At 37.6% G+C, this 23,900-nt stretch overlaps 1 protein-coding gene across 20 annotated transcripts in view; it reads left to right on the top strand.

Annotated features, from left to right (window-relative positions):
• WDPC (WD repeat containing planar cell polarity effector) overlaps positions 1–23,900 on the top strand; it is a 675,061-nt gene that overhangs the window by 454,173 nt on the left and 196,988 nt on the right. For all 20 annotated transcript variants that reach the window (XR_011611802.1, XR_011611803.1, XR_011611798.1 and 17 more), the window contains one exon: positions 17,402–17,465. Coding sequence is in view for 13 of the 20 variants with exons in the window: in XM_071076813.1 (XP_070932914.1) it covers positions 17,402–17,465 (64 nt within the window). In the remaining 7 variants the exon portion in view is untranslated. The remainder of the gene's footprint in view (positions 1–17,401; positions 17,466–23,900) is intronic.

Genomic DNA, 23,900 nt, shown 5'->3' with positions numbered 1-23,900 from the left:
AAATATGGTCGATGGCTTTAAAAAAATTAGGCATGATGGCTTATGCTTGTAATCCCAACACTTTGGGAGGCCAAGGGGGGTGAATTGCTTGAGCTCAAGATCAGCTTGGGCAACAGAGCAAAACCCTGCATCTACTAAAAATAGAAAAACTAGCTTGATGTGGTGGTGCATACCTGTAGTCCTAGTTACTTGGGAGACTGCGGTGGGAGGATCCTTGAACCTGGAAGGTCGAGGCTGCAGTGAGCCATGATAGTGCATTCCCACCTCGGTGACAGAGCAAGACCCTGTCTCAAAAAAAAAAACAAAAACAAAAAAACAAAAAAAAAACAAAAAACAAGGCCTTGGGGAACAGTGAACATATGCATCCTAAGGATGAAACACACAATATACCAAAATGTAACTAGATGCAGCAAAACAGTTCTAAGAGGCATGCTTCTCTTATACCATACAAGCAAGTTAACTTAAAATGGATTAAAGACTTAAACATAAAACCTTGAAACTAAAACTGCTAGAAGAAAACAAAGAGGTAAAATCGCTTGCCATTGGTCTTGGCAATGAGTTTTTAGATTTGATATCAGAATCATAGGCAACAAAAGGAAAAATAAAGAAATGAAACCACATGAAACTAAAAAGTTTCTGTACTGCAAAGAAAAAAAATCAGCAAAATGAAAGGCAACCAACTGAATGAGAGAAAATATTTGCAAACCATATAGTTGGGAAGGGGGTCAATATCCAAAATATATAAGGAACTCATACAACTCCATAGCAAATAAACAACCACAGGGACCTCAATAAACATCTTTCCAAAGAAGATACACAGATGTCCAAAAGGTATGTGAAAAGATACTTGACATTACTAATCATCAGGGAAAAGAAAATCAAAGCACAAAGAGATAACAACTTACATCTGTTATGATACCTTGTAACCAAAAAGTCAAAAGGTAACAAGTGGCTGGCAAGAATGTACATAAAAGGACACGACTTGGTGGGAATGTAAGCTGGTATACCCCTGTGGAAAAGAGTATAAAGGTTTCTCAAAATATTAAAAATAAAACTATCGGGTGGTACCAAGATGGCTGAATAGGAACAGCTCCAGCCTCCAGCTCCCAGCGTGAGCGACACAGAAGATGGGTGATTTCTGCATTTCCAACTGAGGTACTGGGTTCATCTCACTGGGGCGTGTCAGACAGTGGGTGCAGGACAGTGGGTGCAGCCCACTGGGCGAGAGCTGAAGCACAAGGAGGAAGGGAATTCCCTTTCCTAGCCAAGGGAAACCATGACACACAACACCTGGAAAATCGGGTCATTCCCACCACAATACTGTGCTTTACCAAAGCTCTTAGCAAATCGCACACCAGGAGATTATATCCCGTGTCTGGCTCGGAGGGTCCCACCCCCGCGGAGCCTCCCTCATTACTAGCACAGCAGTCTGAAATTTGATGGCAAGGCGGCAGCGAGGCTGAGGGAAAGGTGCCTGCCATTGCTGAGGCTTGAGTAGGTAAACAAAGCGGCCAGGAAGCTCAAACTGGGTGGAGCTCACTGCAGCTCAAGGAGGCCTGCCTCCCTCTGTAGACTCCACCTCTGGGGACAGGGCATACCTAAACAAAAGGCAGCAGAAACCTCTGCAGATTTAAATGTCTCTGTCAGACAGCTTTGAAGAGAGTAGTGTTTCTCCCAGCACAGAGTTTGAGATCTAAGAACAGATAGACTGCCTGCTTAAGTGGGTCCCTGACTCCTGAGTAGCCTAACTGGGAGACATCCCCCACTATGGGCAGACTGACACCTCACACCTCACACAGCCGGGTACCCCTCTGAGACGAAGCTTCCAGAGGAACAATGAGGCAGCAACATTTGCTGTTCAGCAATATCCACTCTTCTGGAGCCTCTGCTGCTGATACCTAGGCAGACAGGGTCTGGAGTGGACCTCAAGCAAACTCCAACAGACATGCAGCTGAAGGTCCTGACTGTTAGAAGGAAAACTAACAAACAGAAAGGACACCCACACCGAAACCCCATCAGTACATCACCATCATCAAAGACAAAAGGTAGATAAAACCACAAAGATGGGGAAAAAGCAGTGCAGAAAAGCTGAAAATTCTAAAAATCAGAGTGCCTCTCCTGCTCCAAAGGAATGCAGCACCTTGCCAGCAATGGGACAAAGCTGGACGGAGAATGACTTTGACAAGTTGAGAGAAGGTTTCAGATGATCAAACTTCTCCAAGATAAAGGAGGAAGTTCGAACCCACCGCAAAGAATCTAAAAACCTTGAAAAAAGACTGGAGGAATGGCTAAATAGAATAACCAACGTAGAGAAGTCCTTAAATGACATGATAGAGCTGAAAACCATGACACAAGAACTACGTGACAAATGCACAAGCTTCAGTAACCGACTTGATCAACTGGAAGAAAGGATATCAGTGACTGAAGAGCAAATGAATGAAATGAAGCAAGAAGAGAAGTTTAGAGAAAAAAGAGTAAAAAGAAATGAACAAAGCCTCCAAGAAATTTGGGACTATGTGAAAAGACCAAATCTACGTCTAATTGGTGTACCTGAAAGTGACGGGGAGAATGGAACCAAGTTGGAAAACACTCTGCAGGATATTATCCAGGAGAACTTCCCCAACCCAGCAAGGCAGGCCAACATTCAAATTCAGGAAATACAGAGAATGCCACAAAGATACTCCTCGAGAAGAGCAACTCCAAGACACATAATTGACTGATTCACCAAAGTTGAAATGAAGGAAAACATGTTAAGGGCAGCCAGAGAGAAAGGTCGGGTTACTCACAAAGGGAAGCCCATCAGACTAACAGCAGATCTCTCAGCAGAAACTCTACAAGTCAGAAGAGAGTGGGGGCCAATATTCAACATTCTTAAAGAAAAGAATTTTCAACCCAGAATTTCATATCCAGCCAAACTAAGCTTCCTAATAAGTGAAGGAGAAATAAAATCCTTTACAGACAAGCAAATGCTGAGAGATTTTGTCACCACCAGGCCTGTCCTACACGAGCTCCTGAAGGAAGCCCTAAACATGGAAAGGAAAAACCGGTACCAGCCAATGAAAAAACATGCCAAAATGTAAAGACCTTCGATGCTAGGAAGAAACTGCATCAACTAACGAGCAAAATAACCAGATAACATCATAATGACAGGATCAAGTTCATGCATAACAATATTAACCTTAAATGTAAACGGGCTAAATGCTGTAATTAAAAGACACAGACTGGAAAATTGGATAGAGTCAAGACCTATCAGTTTGCTGTATTCAGGAGACCCATCTCATGTGAAGAGACACACATAGGCTCAAAATAAAGGGATGGAGGCAGATCTAACAAGAAAATGGAACACAAAAAAAGCAGGGGTTGCAATACTAGTCTCTGATAAAACAGACTTTAAACCAACAAAGATCAGAAGAGACAAAGAAGGCCATTACATAATGGTAAATGGATCAATTCAACAAGAAGAGCTAACTATCCTAAATATATATGCACCCAACACAGGAGCACCCAGATTCATAAAGCAAGTCCTTAGAGACTTACACAGAGACTTAGTCTCCCATACAATAATAATGGGAGACTTTAACACCCCACTGTCAACATTAGACAGAGCCAGGAGACAGAAAGTTAACAAGGATATCCAGGAATTGAACTCAACTCTGCACCAAGTGGACCTAATAGACATGTACAGAACTCTCCACCCCAAATCAACAGAATATACATTCTTCTCAGCACCTCATCGCACTTATTCCAAAACCGACCACACAGCTGGAAGTAAAGCACTCCTCAGCAAATGTAAAAGAACAGAAATTATAACAAACTGTCTCTCAGACCACAGTGCAATCAGACTAGAACTCAGAATTAAGAAAATCACTCAAAACCACTCAACTACATGGAAACTGAACAACCTGCTCCTGAATGACTACTGGGTACATAACAAAATGAAGGCAGAAATAAAGATGTTCTTTGAAACCAATGAGAACAAAGAAACAACATACCAGAATCTCTGGGACACATTTAAAGCAGTGTGTAGAGGGAAATTTATAGCACTAAATGCCTACAAGAGAAAGCAAGAAAGATCTAAAATTCACACCCTAACATCACAATTAAAAGAACTAGAGAAGCAAGAGCAAACACATTCAAAAGCTAGCAGAAGGCATGAAATAACTAAGATCAGAGCAGAACTGAAGGAGATACAGACACAAAAATCCCTTCAAAAAAATCAATGAATCCAGTAGCTGCTTTTTGAGAATATCAACAAAATTGATAGACCACTAGCAAGACTAATAAGAAAAGAGAAAAATCAAATAGATGCAATAAAAAATGATAAAGGGGATATCACCACTGACTCCACAGAAACACAAGCTACCATCAGAGAGTACTATAAACACCTCTACGCAAATAAACTAGAAAACCTAGAAGAAATGGATAAATTCCTGGACATATTCACTCTCCCAAGACTAAACAAGGAAGATGTTGAATCCCTGAATAGACCAATAACAGGTTCTGAAATTGAGGCAATAATTAATACCCTACCAACCAAAAAAAGTCCAGGACCAGATGGATTCACAACCAAATTCTACCAGAGGTACAAAGAGGAGCTGGTACCATTCCTTCTGAAACTATTCCAATTAATAGAAAAACAGGGAATCTTTCCTAACTCATTTGATGAGGCCAACATCATCCTGATACCAAAGCCTGGCAGAGACACAACAAAAAAGGAGAATTTTAGACCAATATCCCTTATGAACATCGATGCAAAAATCCTCAATAAAATATTGGCAAACTGAATCCAGCAGCACATCAAAAAGCTTATCCACCATGATCAAGTGGGCTTCATCCCTGGGATGCAAGGCTGCTTCAATATATGCAAATCAATAAACATAATCCAACATATAAACAGAACCAAAGACAAAAACCACATGATTATCTTAATAGACGCAGAAAAGGCCTTTGACAAAATTCAGCAGCCCTTCATGCTAAAAGCTCTCAATAAATTCGGTATTGATGGAACATATCTCAATAAGAGCTATTTATGACACACCCACAGCTAATATCATAACAAATGGGCAAAAACTGGAAGCATTCCCCTTGAAAACTGGCAAAAGACAGGGATGCCCTCTCTCACCACTCCTATTCAACATAGTGTTGGAAGTTCTTGCCAGGGCAGTCAGGCAAGAGAAAGAAATAAAGGGTATTCAGTTAGGAAAAGAGGAAGTCAAATTGTCCCTGTTTGCAGATGATATGATTGTATGTTAAGAAAACCCCATTGTCTCAGCCCCAAATCTCCTTACGCTGATAAGCAACTTCAGCAAAGTCTCAGGATACAAAATCAATGTGTGAAAATCACAAGCATTCTTAACAGACAAACAGAGAGCCAAATCGTGAATGAACTCCCATTCATAGTTGCTTCAAAGAGAATAAAATATCTAGGAATACAAGTTATAAGGAATGTGAAGGACCTCTTCAAGGAGAGCTATAAACCACTGCTCAGTGAAATGAAAGAGGACACAAACAAATGGAAGAACATTCCATGCTCATGGATAGGAAGAATCAATATCATGAAAATGGCCATACTGCCCAAGGTAATTTATTTGTCAGTGCCATCCCCATTAAGCTACCAATGACTGTCTTCACAGAATTGGAAAAAACTGCTTTAAAGTACATATGGGACCAAAAAAGAGCCTGCATTGCCAAGACAATCCTATGCCAAAAGTACAAAGCTAGAGGCATCATGCTACCTGACTTCAAGCTATACTACAAGGCTACAGTCACCAAAACAGCATGGTGCTGGTACCAAAGCAGAGATACAGACCAATGGAACAGAACAGAGCCCTCAGAAATAATACCACACATCTACAATCATCTGATCTTTGACAAACCTGACAAAAACAAGAAATGGGGAAAGGATTCCCTATTTAATAAATGGTGCTGGGAAAACTGGCTAGCCATATGTAGAAAGCTGAAACTGGATCCCTTCCTTACACCTTATACAAAAATTAATTCAAGATGGATTAGAGACTTAAATGTTAGACCTAAAACCATAAATACCCTAGAAGAAAACCTAGGCAGTACCATTTAGGACATAGGCATGGGCAAGGGCTTCATGTCTGAAACACCAAAAGCAATGGTAACAAAAGCCAAAATTGACAAATGGGATCTAATTAAACTAAAGAGCGTCTGCACAGCAAAGGAAACTACCATCAGAGTGAATAGGCAACCTATACAATTAGAGAAAATGTTTGCAATCTACTCATCTGACAAAGGGCTAATATGCAGAACCTACAAAGAACTCAAACAAATTTATAAGAAAAAAAAAAACCCATGAAAAACTGTGCAAAGGATATGAACAGACATTTCTCAAAAGAAGACATTTATGCAGCCAACGGACACATGAAAAAATGCTCATCACCACTAACCATCAGAGAAATGCAAATCAAAACCAGAATGAGATACCATCTCACACTAGTTAGAATGGCAGTCATTAAAATGTCAGGAAACAGGTACTGGAGAGGATGTGGAGAAATAGGAACACTTTTACACTGTTGGTGGGACTCTAGTTCAACCATTGTGTAAGACAGTGTGGCAATACCTCAAGGATCTAGAACTAGAAATACCATTTGACCCAGCCATCCCATTACTGGGTATATACCTAAAGGATTATAAATCATGCTGCTATAAAGACACATAAACACGTATGTTTACTGCGGCACTATTCACAATAGCAAAGACTTGGAACCAACCCAAATGTCCATCAATGACAGACTGGATTAAGAAAATGTGGCACATACACACCATGGAATACTACGCAGCCATAAAAAAGGATGAGTTTGTGTCCTTTGTAGGGACATGGATGAAGCTGGAAACCATCATTCTCAGCAAACTATCACAAGAACAGAAAACCAAACACCACATGTTCTCATTCATAGGTGGGAATTGAACAATGAGAACACTTGCCACTGGGGGGGGAACATCACACACCGGGGCCTGTTGTTGGGTGGGGGGAGTGGGGAGGGATAGCATTAGCAGATATACCTAATGTAAATGACAAGTTAATGGGTGGAGCACACCTACATGGCACATGTATACGTATGTAAGAAACCTGCACGTTGTGCACATGTACCCTAGAACATAAATTTTAATAACTAAAACTAAAACTATCATATGTTCCAGAAATCCTACTTCTAGGTATATGTCTAAAGGAAATGAAATCACTATCTTGAAGAGACATCTATACTCTCATGCTCATTGCAGCATTATTCACAACAATCGAGATACGGAAACAACCTAGTTTTCCCTCAAAAGTTGAATGGATAAAGAAATGAGTAAATATCTTTATCATGGAATATTATTCAGCCTTTAAAAAGAGGGCAATTCTGCTACTTACAACAATGTGAATGAACCTGGAGGACATTTTTAAGTGAATAAGCCGGACACAAAAAACCGCATGATTTTACTTATATGTGTAATGAAAAACAGTTGCACTCACAGTGATACAGAATAGGATGGTGGTTACCAGAAAATTAGGGAAATGAGGCATTCTGGAAAAGGAAAGTTGTTAGGCAAAGGATACAAAGGAAATTCAGTCAGCCCTGGAAAAATTTGGATATTTCACATTTAAAATTTTTAAAAACAAAAGGACCTTTGGTTGAAGGGTAATAATGAAAAAAATTGAGAAACATTGATATCCAAAACCGGAATAATAAAATTCACAGTACCAACTTCATTTACAAGGCAAATTAGGAAGTTCTGTGAGGATTAGTCCATCTCTAATTCTTAGCAGAATTAAATAGAATTCAAATACTTACAAAATTCTATTAATATCTGTATCATTCACTTATATTGCAGTACAATCAATAAAAGCTATTTACTTGCAAAAAAAAGTGTGGTATTTACATAAATACAATATCATTTTGTCTTATAAAGTAAAGAAAATTACAACATGGATGAACCCAGAGCACATTTTGCTGAGTAAAATAAGCCAGGAACAAATACTGTACTGTATACTTAAAAATTTGCTAATAGGGTACATCTTAAGTGTTCTTATCACAAAAGTAAACAAATTAAGAGGGCCAGGCATGGTGGCTCATGTCTGTAGCAGTTTGGGAGGCCGAGACTGGCAGATGGCTTGACGTAGGAGTTCGAGACCGGCCTGGAAACATGTCGAAACCCCCTCTCTCCAAAAAATACAAAAATTTGGCCAGGCATGGTGGTATGTACCCGTAGCCCCAGTCTACTTAGGAGGCTGAGGTGGGAGAATCACCTGAGCCTGGGAGGTTCAGGCTGTAGTGAGCCATGATTGCACCACTGTACTCCAGCCTGGGTGACAGAGTGAGACCCTGTGTCAAAAAGAAAAAGTAAAAAGAGAGTAAGAGGAAATTTTTGAATAGTGATAGATATGTTTATGGCATTGAGTGTGGTAATGGGTCCACAATTGGTGGTTTCTTGGTCTCATTGACTTCAAGAATGAAGCCGCGGACCCTCGCAGTGAGTGTTACAGTTCTTAAAGATGGTGTGTCCAGAGTTTGTTCCTTGTGATGTTTGGATGTGTCTGGACTTTCTTCCTTCTGGTAGGTTTGTGGTCTCGCTGACTTCAGTTGTGAAGCCGCAGACCTTTGCGGTGAGTATTACAGCTCTTAAAGGCCGGGCATCCGGAGTTGCTCATTCCTCCTGCTGGGTTCATGGTCTCGCTGACTTCAGGAGTGAAGCAGCTCATAAAGGCGACGCGACCTAAAGAGTGAGCAGCAGCAGGATTTATTGCCAAGAGCAAAAAAACAAAGCTTCCACAGCACTGAAAAGGACCCAAGGGATTTGCTGCTGCTGGCTCGGGTAGCCTGCCTTTATTTCCTTATCTGGCCCCACCCACATCTTGCTGATTAGTCCATTCTACAGAGAACTGATTGGTCCATTTTGGCAGAGTGCTGATTGGTGTGTTTACAAACCTTTAGTCCTACCCAATTAGCTGGTCGCAGAGTGCTGATTGGTGCATTTCCAGTCCTTTAGCTAGACAGGAAAGTTCTCCAAGTCCCCACCCGACCCAGAAGCCCAGCTGGCTTCACCTCTCAGTAATAGCTTCAGTGGTGTCTACTTCCCTCCAAATGAATCAAATTGTATACATTAAATATGTACGGCTTTTTGTGTGTCAGTAATGCCTCAGTAAAGTGATATGTAAAAAGACAGAAGAAAAGGGAGCTCAAGAGAATTACAATAATTACACATATTTGAGTTTATAAAAATGTAAACATTCCTAAATACAAAACAAATACGAAATCAAAACAATTTTTTAAAAAGTAAAGCAAAGTTGCCACATGGTAAAAAATACAAACTAAGCAGGGATTGTTATATACTGAATGACAAGACAGAATTATGCCACAGGTTATTAAACAGAACAAAGAAGTCACTCTACAATGCTGTGGGCTACCTTTCTTTCTTTTCTTTTTTTTTTTTTTTTTTTTTTTTGAGAGGGAGTCTTGCTCTGTCGCCCAGGCTGGAGTGCAGTGGCCGGATCTCAGCTCACTGCAAGCTCCGCCTCCCGGGTTTACGCCATTCTCCTGCCTCAGCCTCCCGAGTAGCTGGGACTGCAGGCGCCCGCCACCTCGCCTGGCTAGTTTTTTGTATTTTTTAGTAGAGACGGGGTTTCAGTGTGTTAGCCAGGATGGTCTCGATCTCCTGACCTCGTGATCCGCCTGTCTCGGCCTCCCAAAGTGCTGGGATTACAGGCTTGAGCCACCGCGCCTGGCCTGTGGGCTACCTTTCATAATAACAAAAGTTATATCTGTGTACCAAATAAAATGATAGGCATCTTCATAAAGCAGAAATTGTAGGAGATATCAGAAGAAACAGACAAAAGCAAACCAGTAGTTAATTTGCACATAACATTTTCAGTCTAAGACTGGTCAAAGAGACAAAAATGAAGCAATAAATGAGCAAAGTAACAGAATCGATAAGGAGTTCTCATGTAGATGGATACACACACACACACACTGAGTTTATACACACACAAAGTATATATATATACATATATACACACTCTGATAATAGAGACACGCTTTTCGGTACTTCAGACTGATAGTGTTCTATAATATCAGTTACATGAAGATAGAGGTCATCTATTTATTTGTTTAACTTTCCATTTGTTTAACTTGCTGATTGAGGAGTGCTAAAAGCAACTGTTAATGTAATTGTCTTCTTTAATTGTTACCTTTTTTGGTTTCATATATTTAAGACATTCACACTCATGATTGTTAGGTCTTCCTGATGAACTGGTGTTTTTATCATTATGAAATGTCTCTCCTTTAATACTGTTTTAAAAATTATATTATGTCTGATAATTATAGCCATTCTAGCCTTTTCATATTTATACTTTTCTATTTATGTACTTTCAAACTATCTGTGTTTGTATATTTATAGTGGATTTCTTACAAGCAGCATATATTTGATGCTTGCTCTTTTGTGACAGTCTTTGTCTCTTGATTGGAATGTTAAGTTCATTAACATTTAATGTAATTAGGGATGTAGCTGGAATTCAGTCTGCCATTTTGCTTTCTGTTTGTACTAATTTTTACTAATTTTCGTTTCTTCACTCCTCCTTTCCTTCCTCCTTTGGATTATTTGAATATTTTCCAGATTTTTTATTTATTTGCTTTTTTAGTCATACCTACTTGTACTGTTTTTTTAATGGTTGCTGTAAGGGTTACATTTATATCCTTACTGTTCTACAGTCCACTTAGAATTAAAAGGTAGAAATCTTCACATAGTCCACTTCATGTAAAATGTAGAAATCTTGAAATGAACTGAATCGGTTCCTTTACCCACCTTACCCCATCCTTTATGCTACTGTTGCCATATACATTACCTACATGTTATAACCTTCACAAAATGTTTTAATTTTTGCTTTCAACAGACAAGTGTATATTAAATAAATGTAATGGAGTTCCTTATATTTGCCCATGTATTTACCATTTCTCCTACTTTTCATTCTTTCTTGGAGATCTGCATTTCCATCTAGCATTTATTTTAGCCTAAAGAACTTCTTCTAGTCTTTCTTATGGTGTAATTCTACTTGTGATAAATTTTCTTAGTTTCTTCCGTGAAAATACCTTTATTACACCTTCGTTTGTGAGTCTTTGCTGCATATAAAATTTTGTGTGTGTTTCTTCCTTTCAATACTTCAAACATGTTATTCCACTGCCTTCTTGAGATTATTCTGCTATTTTTCTAAATTATTAAGTTGGATATTTAGTTTATCAATTTTTAATCCTATTTTCAACACAAGCACTTAAGGCTATAGATTTCCATTCAAATGCCTCATTTGCTCAAGTGTTTTTTATAGTATTAGCATTTATTTAAGTATTTTAAAATTTCTATTATGATTTCTTCTTTGACTAATGACTTCATTTCTAAGTACATATGAATATATTGCCTATTTTTTTGTCAAACTTAATTACATTGTTGATGGATTAATTATAATCTTTAAAATATAATGAGACATGCTTTTTTACTTACTACATAATATAATCTTGTAGATATCCCATTTGGGCTTGAGAAGAATGTGTATTCTCTGATTTAAGGTTCTCTGGGTGGAGCGTGGTGGCTCACACCTGTAATCCCAGCACTTTGGGATGCCGAGGCAGGTGAATCATGAGGTCAGGAGATCGAGACCATCCTGGCTAACATGGTGAAACCCCGTCTCTACTAAAAATACAAAATATTAGCCAGGTGTGGTGGCAGGTGCCTGTAGTCCCAGCTATTTGGGAGGCCGAGGCAGGAGAATGGCATGATCCCAAGAGGCAGAGTTTGCAGTGAGCTGAGATCACGCCACTGCACTCGAGCCCGGGCAACAGAGCAAGACTCCGTCTCAAAAAAAAAAAGAAAAAGAAAAAAAAGATTTAAGGTTCTCTGATTTAGGTCCTGTGTATTCAATAAATATAACTTTGTAATTATGTTAAGTCTCCTATTTCTTTCTAATTTTCTCACTGCTTAGACTAGCATAAATTTAGAGATAAACCTTAAAGTCTCACACAGTGATGGTAGGCTGATCATTTTTTTTAATTCTATTCATGTTTTGCTTTATAGATTTTCGAGCATATTTTATTAAGTACATTCAAGTTTAGAATTTTTCTATGCACAGAAGATTGAAACTAGGCCCCTTCCTTTCACTGTATACAAAAATTAACTCAAGATGGATTAGAGACTTAAATGTAAAACCTAAAACTATAAATCTCTTAGAAGAAAACCTAGGAAATATTGTTCTGGGCATAGGCTCTGGTAAAGACGTCATGACAAAGACTCCACAAGCAATTGCAACAAAAACAAAAATTGACAAATTGGAGGAGTCTCTGCTCAGAGATTTGATGCTTATTTTTCCTCTATAATACGAAGATATTTTCTCACTGTCTTCTGACTCCCATTGTTGCCAATGAGAAGTCTAGGGTCAGTATTTGTAGTTGCTTTGTAGATGATGTGTCTTCTCTCTCTTTTTTTTTTTTTTAAACTTTTTCTTTTTTTAAACTTTATGTATATATTATTATTATTATTATTTTTATTATTATTTTTTTTTTTGCAGTTTTAGGTTCAAGGGTACATCTGCTGGTTTGTTACAAGGGTAAATTGCATGTCATTGGGTTCTGGTGTACAGCTTATTTCATCACCCAGGATAACTATGCTACAAATGAGCACAGTATTCGATAGGTACTTTTTAAATTCACCCTCCTCCCACACTCCAGCCTCAAGTAGGCCCTGCTATCTACTGTTCCCTTCTTTGTGTCCCTGTATACTCAGTGTTTAGCTCCCACTTATAAGAGACGACATGTGGTATTTGGACTTTTGTTCCTGCATTAATTCTCTTAGGATAGTGGCCACCAACTCCATCCATGTTGCTGCAAAGGACATAATCTCTTTCTTTTATATGACTGCATAGTATTCCATGGTATATATATGCCACATTTTCTTTATCCTGTCAACCATTGGTGGGCATCTAGGTTGATTCCATGTCTTTCCTATTGTGAATAGTGCTGTGATGAACACACACATCACATATCTTTATGTTAGAACAATTTATATTCCTTTGGGTATATACCCAGTAATGGGATTGCTGGGTTGAATAGTAGTTCTGTTTTAAGTTCTTTGAGAAATCTCCAAACTTCTTTCCACAGTGGCTGAACTAATTTACATTGCCACCACCAGTGTATAAGTGTTCCCTTTTCTCTGCACCCTTGCCAGCATCTGTTGTTTTTTGACTTTTTAATAATAGCCATTCTGACTGGTATGAGATGGTATCTCATTATGGTTTTGATTCACATTTCTCTAACGATTAGTGAAGCTGAGGATTTTTCCATATGCTTGTTGGCTGAGTATTTGTCTTATTTTGAGAAGTGTCTGTTCATGTCCTTTCCCCATTTTTTAATTGGGTTTTAAGTTTTTTGCCTGTTAATTTGTTTAAATTCTTTATAGATTCTGGATATTAGACCTTTGCCAAATGCACAGTTTGAATATTTTCTTCCATTCTGTAGGTTCTCTGTTTACTTTTTTGATAGTTTCTTTTGCTATGCAGAAACTCTTTAGTTTAATTGGTCTTCCTATTTGTCAATTTTTTGTTTTTGTTGCAATTGCTTGTGGAGTCTGTGTCATGACATCTTTGCCAGGGCCTATGTCCATAACGATATTTCCTAGGTTTTCTTCTAAGGTTTTTATGGTTTTAGATTTTACATTTAAGTCTGTAATACATCTTGAGTTGATTTTTGTATACAGTGAAAGAAAGGGGTCTAGTTTAAATCATCTGTATATGACTGTCCAGTTATTCCAGTATCATTTATTAAATAGGAAGTCATTTCCCCATTACTGCTACTGTCTATCTTGTCAAAGATCAGATGGTTGGTTGCAGGTGTTTGGCTTTATTTCTAAGTTCTTTTGTTGCAGGAAGTCAGGGACTCCGAATGGAGGGACCAGCTAAAGCTGCGGCAGAAGAACATAAATTGTGAAGATTTCATGGACATTTATTAGTTCCCCAAATTAATACTTTTATAATTTCTGACACCTATCTATACTGCAATCTCTGAACATAAATTGTGAACATTTCATGGACACTTATCACTTCCCCAATCAATACCCTTGTGATTTCCTATGCCTGTCTTTACTTTAATCTCTTAATCCCGTCATCTTCTTTGTAAGCTGAGGAGGATATATGTCACCTCAGGACCCTGTGATGATTGCATTAACTGCACAAGCTGTTTGTAAAGCATGTGTGTTTGAACGATATGAAATCTGGGCATCTTGAAAAAAGAGCAGGATAACAGCAATGTTCAGGGAACAAGAGAGGTAAGACTTCTGTCCGCTGGTGAGCTGGACGGAACAGAGCCATATTTCTCTTGTTTCAAAGGCAAATAGGAGAAATATCCCTGAATTCTTTTTCTCAGCAAGGAACATCCCTGAGAAAGAGAATGTGCCCTGAAGGTAGGTCTATAGACGGCCCCCTTAAGGCAGCCGCCTTTTACAGTCGAAGTCGAAGGGATGAAATAAGTCCCGGTCTCCTGTAGCGCTTCCAGGCTTATTAGGATGAGGAAATTCCCGCCTAATAAATTTTGGTCAGACAGGTTGTCTGCTCTCAAACCCTGTTTCCTGATAAGAGGTTATCAATGACAATGCGTGCCTGAAACTTCATTAGCAATTTTAATTTCGCCCCATCTGGTGGTCCTGGGATCTTGCCCTGCTTTGTGATATTTTATTACCTTGTGAAGTATGTGATCTCTGTGACCCACACCCTATTTGTGCACTCCCTCCCCTTTTGAAAATCACTAATAAAAACTTGCTGGTTTTACGGCTCGGGAAGCATCATGGAACCTGCCGATGTGTGATGTCTCCCCTGGACACCCAGCTTTAAAATTTCTCTCTCTTGTACTCTTTCCCTTTATTTCTCAAACCAGCTGAGATGCTTAGGGAATAGAAAAGAACCCACAATAAATATCGGGGGTGGGGTTTTCCCCCAATATTCTCTAATCTGTTCCATTGGTTTATGTGTCTGTTTTCGTACCAGTACCATGCTGTTTTGTTTACTGTAGCTTTGTAGGAGTTTGAAGTGCATAATCTGATGCCTCCAACTTTGTTCTTTTTGTTTAGAATTGCTTTGGGTATTCAGGTGTTTTTTTTTTTTTGGTTCCATATAAGTTTTCTTTTCTTTTTCTTTCTTTTTTTTTTTAAATTTTGAGTTGTAGTTTCACTTTTGTTGCCCAGGCTGGAGTGCAATGGTGCGAACTCGGCTCACTGCAACCTCTGCCTCCCAGATTCAAACGATTCTTCTGCCTCAGCTTCCCAAGTAGCTGAGATTACAGGCACCTGCCACCATGCCCAGCTAATGTTTTGTATTGTTTTTTTTTTAAGTAGAGATGGAGTTTCACCATGTTGGCCAGGCTGGTCTCGAACTCCTGACCTAAGGTGATCCACCCACCTCAGCCTCCCAAAGTGCTGGGATTTCAGGTGTGAGCTACTGCACCTGGCCTGGTTCCATATAAATCTAAGGTTTTTCTAGTTCTGTGAAAAATGTCATTAGTAGTTGGACAGGAATAACATTGAATCTGTAGTATGGCCATTTTAACAGTATTGATTCTTATTATCCATGAGCATGAAATGGTTTTCCAATTGTTTATGTCATCTCTAATTTCTTTCCACAGTGCTTTGTAATTCTCATTGTAGAGATCTTTCACCTCCCTGGTTAGCTGTATTCCTGAGTATTTTATTCTTTTTGTGGCTATTGTGAATGGAATTGTATTCTTGATTTGACTCTCAGCTTGGACATTATTGGTGCACAGAAATGCAACTCATTTTTGCACTAACTTTGTATCCTGCAACTATGCCAAAGCTGTTTATCAGATGTAGGAGTCTTTGGGCAGAGACTACGGGATTTTGTAGTATAGAATCATGTCATCTGAGAACGGAGATAGTTTGACTTCCTCTCTTCCTATTTACTAATAGATGTCTTTTATTTCTTTCTTTTCTGGAATGCAAAGGCACAATCTCAGCTCACTGCAACCTCTGCCTCGTGAGTTCAAGCAATTCTTGTGCCTCAGCCTCCTGAGTAGCTGAGAATACAGGCACCCACCACTACACCTGGCTCATTTTTGTATTTTTAGTAGAGTTGGGGTTTCACTGTGTTGCCCAGCCTGGTCTTGAACTTTTGGCCTCAAGTGATAAAACCATCTCAGCCTCCCACAGTGCTGGGATCACAGGCGTGAGCTACCGCACCCAGCCTAATTTTCTTTTTTTGTTCAGTTCTGCATTTCCATTATAAATGTGAATATTTTAAATTTCCTTTTTATATCTCCTGGCTGATATACGTTGTTTCTTTTGTGTTGATTGTCTCATATCATTTATCATCTCTGGAAATTCTTAACCATTAACTTAATTCCCTGTGTAGTCATATTAGACTTTTCATATTTTCTAATTTGCTTAGCCTCTCTTTATATTTTTAATTTCTTTTTCCTCTGCAACATTCTGTGTAATTCCTGACTTATACATAATTTATGCACTTTTATTTCACCAATTCTTTCTTCAAATGTGTCAAATTGACTGAGCACAGTGGCTCACACCTGTAGTCCCAGCATTTTGGGAGGCCGAGGCAGGCAGATCACGAGGTCAAGAGATCGAGACCATCCTGGCCAACATGGTGAAACCCCATCTCTACTAAAAATACAAAAATTATCTGGGCATGGTGGTGCACACCTACTCCCAGCTACTTAGGAGGCTGAGGCAGGAGAATTGCTTGAACCAGGGAGGTGGAGGTTGCAGTGAGCCGAGATCACGCCACTGCACTCCAGCCTGGCGACAGAGCGAGACTCCGTCTCAAAATATAAATATATATATATTTTTATATATATGGATAATTAGTATTGCCAGATAGTTACAATGGAATGGTGACAAATGCAAAATTGCAGTGAATGCATGGACAAATAGTACAATTTGCTAATCCTCTAACCTCTTCCTTAGTATATCTCACCTCCACTGAATATATAATGAATCAATAAGCTTCCTAGTACAAGACAGTCTTCATTCACAAAAATAAACACAATTGCCTTTTGATTTCTATATCTGAGAGGGATTCAGGCAAATACAGGAGGTACTAACAAGAAGAGGCAACATATTTTCTAAGCTATCATAGTCGGCAGTGTCTACTTGGGGTTATGTTTATTCTTGAACGTTATACTTAAGGCCTCCACAGGCTCTGAGCCTCAGCCCCTCCTAAATGTAGTAACTTTTCACATATGGAAGATCCTAGTAGGCCAGTTCCCTTCTGTCTGAAAATATTTTTCCAATCAGAAGGACAAAAACAGTATCACGCAAATATGTTAAATAAACAGCTCTTTTCTTTTATATATTCTTGTTCACAACTAACATAACATTTTTTTCTGCCTTGTAGGTACCAGAGATTTGAAAAGGCATTTCTCCTAGCTGTTGACATTGGTGCTCGTGACCTCTTTATGGTGAGTCATTTTCGGAGATGATTTTGTGCCTTTAGTTCTAAGGCTGAGTAAGTTGTCAGCTTTTGTGACCATTAAAAAGGATTAGTGTCATTTTGCAGGCTTAGACACATGGTGGGAAAGCATTATTCCATCTTGACTTGCAGGTTTGCTTTCGTGAACTGGTCAATAGCTATCTAGTATCTTTTGATTTGTTGACATTTTCTTTGCTGGCTCCAATGGATCTTTTATGTTTTCTAAGAATTTATAATTCTTGAACTTTTCTCCTCATGTATCTTGATGCAAGGGGATGACACCTATCTATCTAATAATCTTAAATGTCTTTCTAATCCATTCTCTGAAGAAAAGCTATAGAATCCAGGACACAGGGCAAAACATGTCCCACAGATCTTGAATGTGCTCAGTTTGTCCCTTAGATTTTAGTGTAGAGTAACAAAGTAGGAATGTTCTCACATGTATTTTTTGAGTAACTATAGTACAACGTGGATCCAAGAGGTTAAATTCACATACACTCTGGCCCTCCCATTTGTTAGCTACAGAACAGTAAAACTGACCAGTTTCTTACAAATCCTTATACTCTGTATCAGGTTTCGGTTTTATAAGATCTTGCACGGCAGTGCCACATTGAGATCAAATGAACAAAGGAAAAGTCCTTTCCTGGTTTCCCAGCATATTCTGTTAGACAGCAATTTCATTGTTTCACAGAAACAACAGAGCAAAAGGTTCTTGAAAGAAGAAATAGTTCTAGAATGTGCTTTTGCCTGAATCTTTTGCACAATTAAGACATTTTATAGTTTAAGCTTTGATGTTTCAGATATTCTGTTACATAGCAATTACATTGCTGTCACAGAAACAATAGAGCAAAAGCTTCTTGAAAGCAAGAAATACTTCTAGAAGGTGCTTTTCCAGAATCTTTTGCACAGTGAAGTCATTCTGTAGTTTAAATTAAGCTTTGATGTGTTAGATGATATTATGGATTCATCACATTAAATCAATCCTCTTTGGATTGAGTTTGATATTTAAATTCTAATTGTATGTCATTCAATTAATTATACTTTTATTGACCATTAAAAATCTAATTTCAAAAGCGTGAACATTCTTTTATTCGTCATCTGCATTTTGTGATGTCTAATTGAGCAGGCATATTACATTGAGGGAAGGTTTCATTATTTTCATCAAAATCTATACATGCAGAGATCACAGTGTCAGAAAATTAATTACACTTTTTAGATTTTCCAGCCCCATTGACTTTTTTCCTTATCTCCACCTTTTTACCTTTGCCGCTTACCTCAATAATGGTAGATTTTCCCCATATTTCTTTATTTTTTATGTCTATAGTTTCAGTCTTTTTTCTAGCCAAGATAAGAACTAAAGAGATGTATATTTAAATGTTTGGTGCCTGGTAAAATTTATCTCTCAAGGTATTATGTTCTGTAATTTCTAATGTTGTAATAATTACAAACATCATGAAAGGCACCTTCTAAACTTTTCTCAAATCATACCTGTTTCAGCTTTCAGTCTCAGTTTAGCCAATGACAATATAAAGTATCCAGGTTAGTTCAAATCACTTTCATCCAATAGCCTTTCTACTGATAGGCTAACCCTAACCCATGAGGATTTTTACACCAAAAAGATGAAAATGTAAAATAAGGGAAGTATAGAAGTCGTTTTACTGTCCTTTTTATTTGCAAAAGCAAACATTCATTAATTCAGAATGCTGCATTGTTACTCTTCATGCATAACTTTATTTATAGCCCATGGTCTGCTTTAAAGAAGCTCAAAATATTAAGAGCATTAAAGCCTGAAAGTTCTATTTAAGCTCATGAATCTACTATATACATTTAAAGTTCCATGTAGAAATTGCCTAAAAGAATTTATTTTTTTAATAGATTGATTCTTACTATCTAAATTTCATCTAGCCAGAGGTCTGTAGCCTATACACTGAAAAATGTTACCTCTTTTGAAATTAAAAGCTTGTAAAATAATCAAGATTATTCCTACTTATACATGATTTTCTACCCTTGAGTTATCTCTTGGTAAAAGACTAAAAATAATAACATGTGAATCACAATGGGATCACACAAAAGTGTATCAGTTAACCTGAAAATAGTCCTTTTGCATTAGCATATTATCAGTGGTAAAAAGTTACAAGACATACAACATAAGAAAGTTGATATGGCTGGAAAGCAGAGACACTAAAGGGACTTACTATTCCATATAAAGGAGTTAGAATTTATCTCAAAAGCAATAAGAAGTTACTAAATCATTTTAAACAGAAGAGTGATATTATCAGTATTTTGGCTAGGAAACTTTTCCTATAAAGGGCCAGGTAGCAAATAGTTTAGGCTTGTTTCTTGCATGCTTTATTGATTGATTGATTGATTGATTGAGTCAGGGTCTTGGTTTTTCACCTAGGTTGGAATGCAGTGGTGTGATCATAGCTCACTATAACCTTGAACTCCTGGGCTCAAGCAATCCTCCTGTCTTAGCCTCCGAAGGAGCTAAGACTACAGGCATGTGCCACCATGCTTGGCTAAGTTTTGTAAATATTTTAGACTTTTTACAAGCCATACGGGCTCTGTTGCATTTACTTAACTCTGCCATTATAGAGCAAAAGCAGGCATAGTCAATACATACACAAATAAGTTTGGCTGTGTTCCAATAAAAGTTCATATATGGACACTGAAATTTGATGTCACATAAAACCGTTTCTGTGATTTTTTTTTTTTTTTTTTCCAAAAACCATTCTTAGTTTGGGTTAGACTTGGATGGCAGGTCACAGTTTGCTGATGCCTTGTTTAGAGTATGATCATGTAAGGCTGCATTGTAGAAAATAAACTGGAGAGAGACAAGGCTTCTAGGTACAAGTGTGAAGTAAACAAAGAGGTGGGTTCTTTCAGGTCCATTTCCTCAGGTCCAGCACCCTCAGTAATTTTCTTATATTTAAGTCCTGTTGATTCAACTCCAAGCTCTCTCAGTTATTTGCTGCATAATTTTGTATAATTTACCTAACTGTTTGCTTTCATTTTATCACCTGTGGTGATGATAATGCATAAATCCCTAGTGTGCTTTAAGTATCAAATGAATTAATAATATATATGAAGTGCCTGGCATATGACTTAAGAACTACAGTTCTAGTATATATTTTATATTACTCACTTTTCAAATATTTAGGTAGTACTACATTTTACATTATTTATACATTTGTCTGATTAACAATGCTGGAATTTAGGTAACTGTTGATATTTGGGTGTTTAAAACCAAGTAGTCTCTACCTGAGAGATTGGAATTGAATCAAGGCAGCCTAGTTTCAGACTACATACTCAATCACTGTGGTATATAGCCTAGAAATGGATTCATACGCCTATATATTAATTTAGTATACAGTAGAGGTAGCATTTCAAATCAGTGGGGGAAAGCTTCAATAAGTTGTATTGGTCCAACAGACTCAACATATGCCATACAAAGGGTTAATGCACCTAATATACAAAACCAATAATCAGTAAAAAGTAAAACACCCCAGTAAAAAGCTAGCAAAAGTCAGGCCAGGTGCAGTGGCTTACACCTGTAATCCCAGCACTTTGGGTGGCCAAGGTGGGCGGATCACCTGAGGTCAGGAATTCGAGACCAGCCTGGCCATGGTGAAACCCCATCTCTACTAAAAAGAAAAAAAAAAAAAAAAAAAAAAAAAAAAAAATATATATATATATATATATATATACACACACACACACACACACACAAAAAAATTAGCCGGGCGTGGTGACAGGCTGTAATCCCAGCTACTTGGGAGACTGAGGCAGGAGAATCACTTGAACCCAGGAGGCGGAGGTTGCAGTGAGCCGAGATCGAGCCACTGCACTCCAGCCTGGGCGACAGAGCACGACTCCATCTCGGGAAACAGAAAAAAAAAAAAAAGCTAGCAAATTCACAATCAGGCAAGTCACAAAATAAGAAATACAGATGACAACTAAACACACAGAAAAATGTTAGTCTCTTTCTCTGTGAGTGAAAGAATAGTTTGGGCTAAGGTATCCAGAAACAGGCAATCTTAAGCAGTTCATAGGAGGGTACATTGGTAAGCTTTTCTTGATAACCTTATCAAAAATCATGTGACCATATATGGGAGCGTTTATTTGTGGACTTTCTGTTTTATTCCAGTGGTCTATATGTCTGTCTTTGTGCCGCACCACATTGTTTTGTTTACAGTACTTTTATATTAAGTTTTGAAATCAGAAAGTATGAGTCCTCCAACACTGTTCTTCTTTTTCAAGACTATTTTGGATATCTGGGGTCCCTTCGGACCCATGTAAATTTTAGGATGGTTTTCTATTTCTGCAAAAACAGATATTGGAATTTTGATATAATTGCATTGAGTCTGTTGGTCACTTTGGGTAATATTGACATCCTAACAATATTAAATCCTCCAATCCAACTTCAGTACTATGTTGAATAGATGTGGTAAAAGTGGGCATATTTGTCCTGTTGCTGATCTTAGAGGAAAAGTTTTGAGTATTTCACCATTGAGTATGATGAATGGTGGGTGTTTCGTATATAGATTTTATTGTCGAGTTAGTTTTCTTCTACCCTAGTTTGTTGAGTGTTTTTATCATGAAAGGATGTTGAATTTTTGTCAAATGCTTTTTCTACCTCAATTGAGATGGTTATGTGGGTTTTTCTACCTTTATTCATGTTATATCACATAAATTAATTTTCATATGTTGAACCATTCTTGCCTTCCAAGAATAAATCTTACTTGGTCATGATGTATAATCCTATTAATATGCTACTGAGTTCAGTTTGCTAGTATTTTGTTGAGGATTTGTGCATTAATGTTGATGAGGGATATTGGTCTATGGTTTTATTATTTTTTTTTGTATTGTTTTTGTTCAACTTTTGTAGTATGGTAATACTGGCCTTATAGAATGAGTTAGGAATTAGTATTATTTTCTCTTTAAGTGTTTGGTAGAATTTACCAGTGAAGCTGTCAGGGGTAGGGCTTTTCTTTGTCAGGACATGTTTGATTACTGACTCAATCTCATTATTTCTCAGTCTATTTAGATTGTCTACTACTTTGATTTATTTTTAATAGGCTTTGTGTTTTTAGTAATTTGTCCGTTTCACCTAGTTAGCCAATTTGTTGGCATAAAATTGTTCATAGTACTATCTTATCCTTTTTATTTCTATAGAATCAGTAATAATGTCCCTACTTTCAGTTCTGATTTTAGTAATTTGAGATTTTTCTAGTTTTTTGTTTGTTTGCTTGTTTGTTTTTTAGGTAATTAGATACAGGTTTGTCAATTTTGTTGATACTTTTCAAATAATTTTTGGTTTACTAATTTTTTTCCACTGTTTTTCTACTGTCTATTTTGTTGATCTCTGCTCCAATATTATTATTTCCTTTTCTAGCTTTGGGTGTAGTTTGTTTTTCCTTTTTCTAGTTCCTTAAATTGTAATTCTAGGTAGTTGGTTTCAGATCTTGCTTTTTATTGTAATCCTTTATAAGTATAAATATCTCTTTACCATTACTTTCACTGTGTCAGATAAGTTTTGATATGTTGAGTTTTCATTTTTATTTGTCTCTAAGCATTTTCTAATTTCCCTTGTGGTTTCTTTTTTAATCTGTTAGTTGTCTGAGAGTGTTATTTACATAATTTCCAGAAATTTGGGGGTTTTTAAGTTTTACTTATGTTATTGATTTGTAATTTCATCCCATTGTGATGGGAGAAGATACTTTGATATCTATCTTTTTAAATCTATTGAAACTTAGTTTATCCTAGAAAATGTCTTATATAGACATGAGAATAATGTGTATGTTATGGAGAAGAATATTTTGTATTTGTACAAGTAGTTGATTTATTAAGTCTTCCATTTCCTTCTGTCTAGTTTTCTAGCAGTTATTAAGAATGGGTATTGAAGTCTTCAACTACTATTGAAGAGTATTTCTCACTTCAATTCTATTTGGCTTATTTTAAGAGACAGGGTCTCACTATGTTGCTCAGACTGGACTTGAACCCCTGGGTTTGTGAATCCTGCCACATCAGCCTCCCAAGTAGCTGGGATTACAGGCATCCACCACCGTACCCCACCTGTCAGTTTTTGTTTCATATATTTGATGATATGGTATTAGGTACATAAATGTTAATTATTGTTATTTTTCTTGCCATATTTAAATTTGCATTAATATATGCCATTTAAAAAAATTTTTTAATTTTACATTCAGAAGTACATGGGCAAGTTTGTTACATGGATACACTGAGTAACAGTGAGGATTGGGCTTGTGGTGTACCCATTATCCAAATAATAAACATTGTATCCAATAGGTAAATTTCTAACCCTTACTCCTCTACCAACTTTGGAGTCCCCAGTGTCTATTATTTCCATCTTTATGTCCATGTGTACCCAATAGTTAGCTCACACTTAGAGAACATATGGTGT

Source organism: Macaca nemestrina, chromosome 13 (genome assembly GCF_043159975.1).
Source record: "Macaca nemestrina isolate mMacNem1 chromosome 13, mMacNem.hap1, whole genome shotgun sequence".
NCBI classification, from domain to species: Eukaryota; Metazoa; Chordata; class Mammalia; order Primates; family Cercopithecidae; genus Macaca; species Macaca nemestrina.
This window is presented reverse-complemented; position numbering and strand designations above follow the sequence as displayed.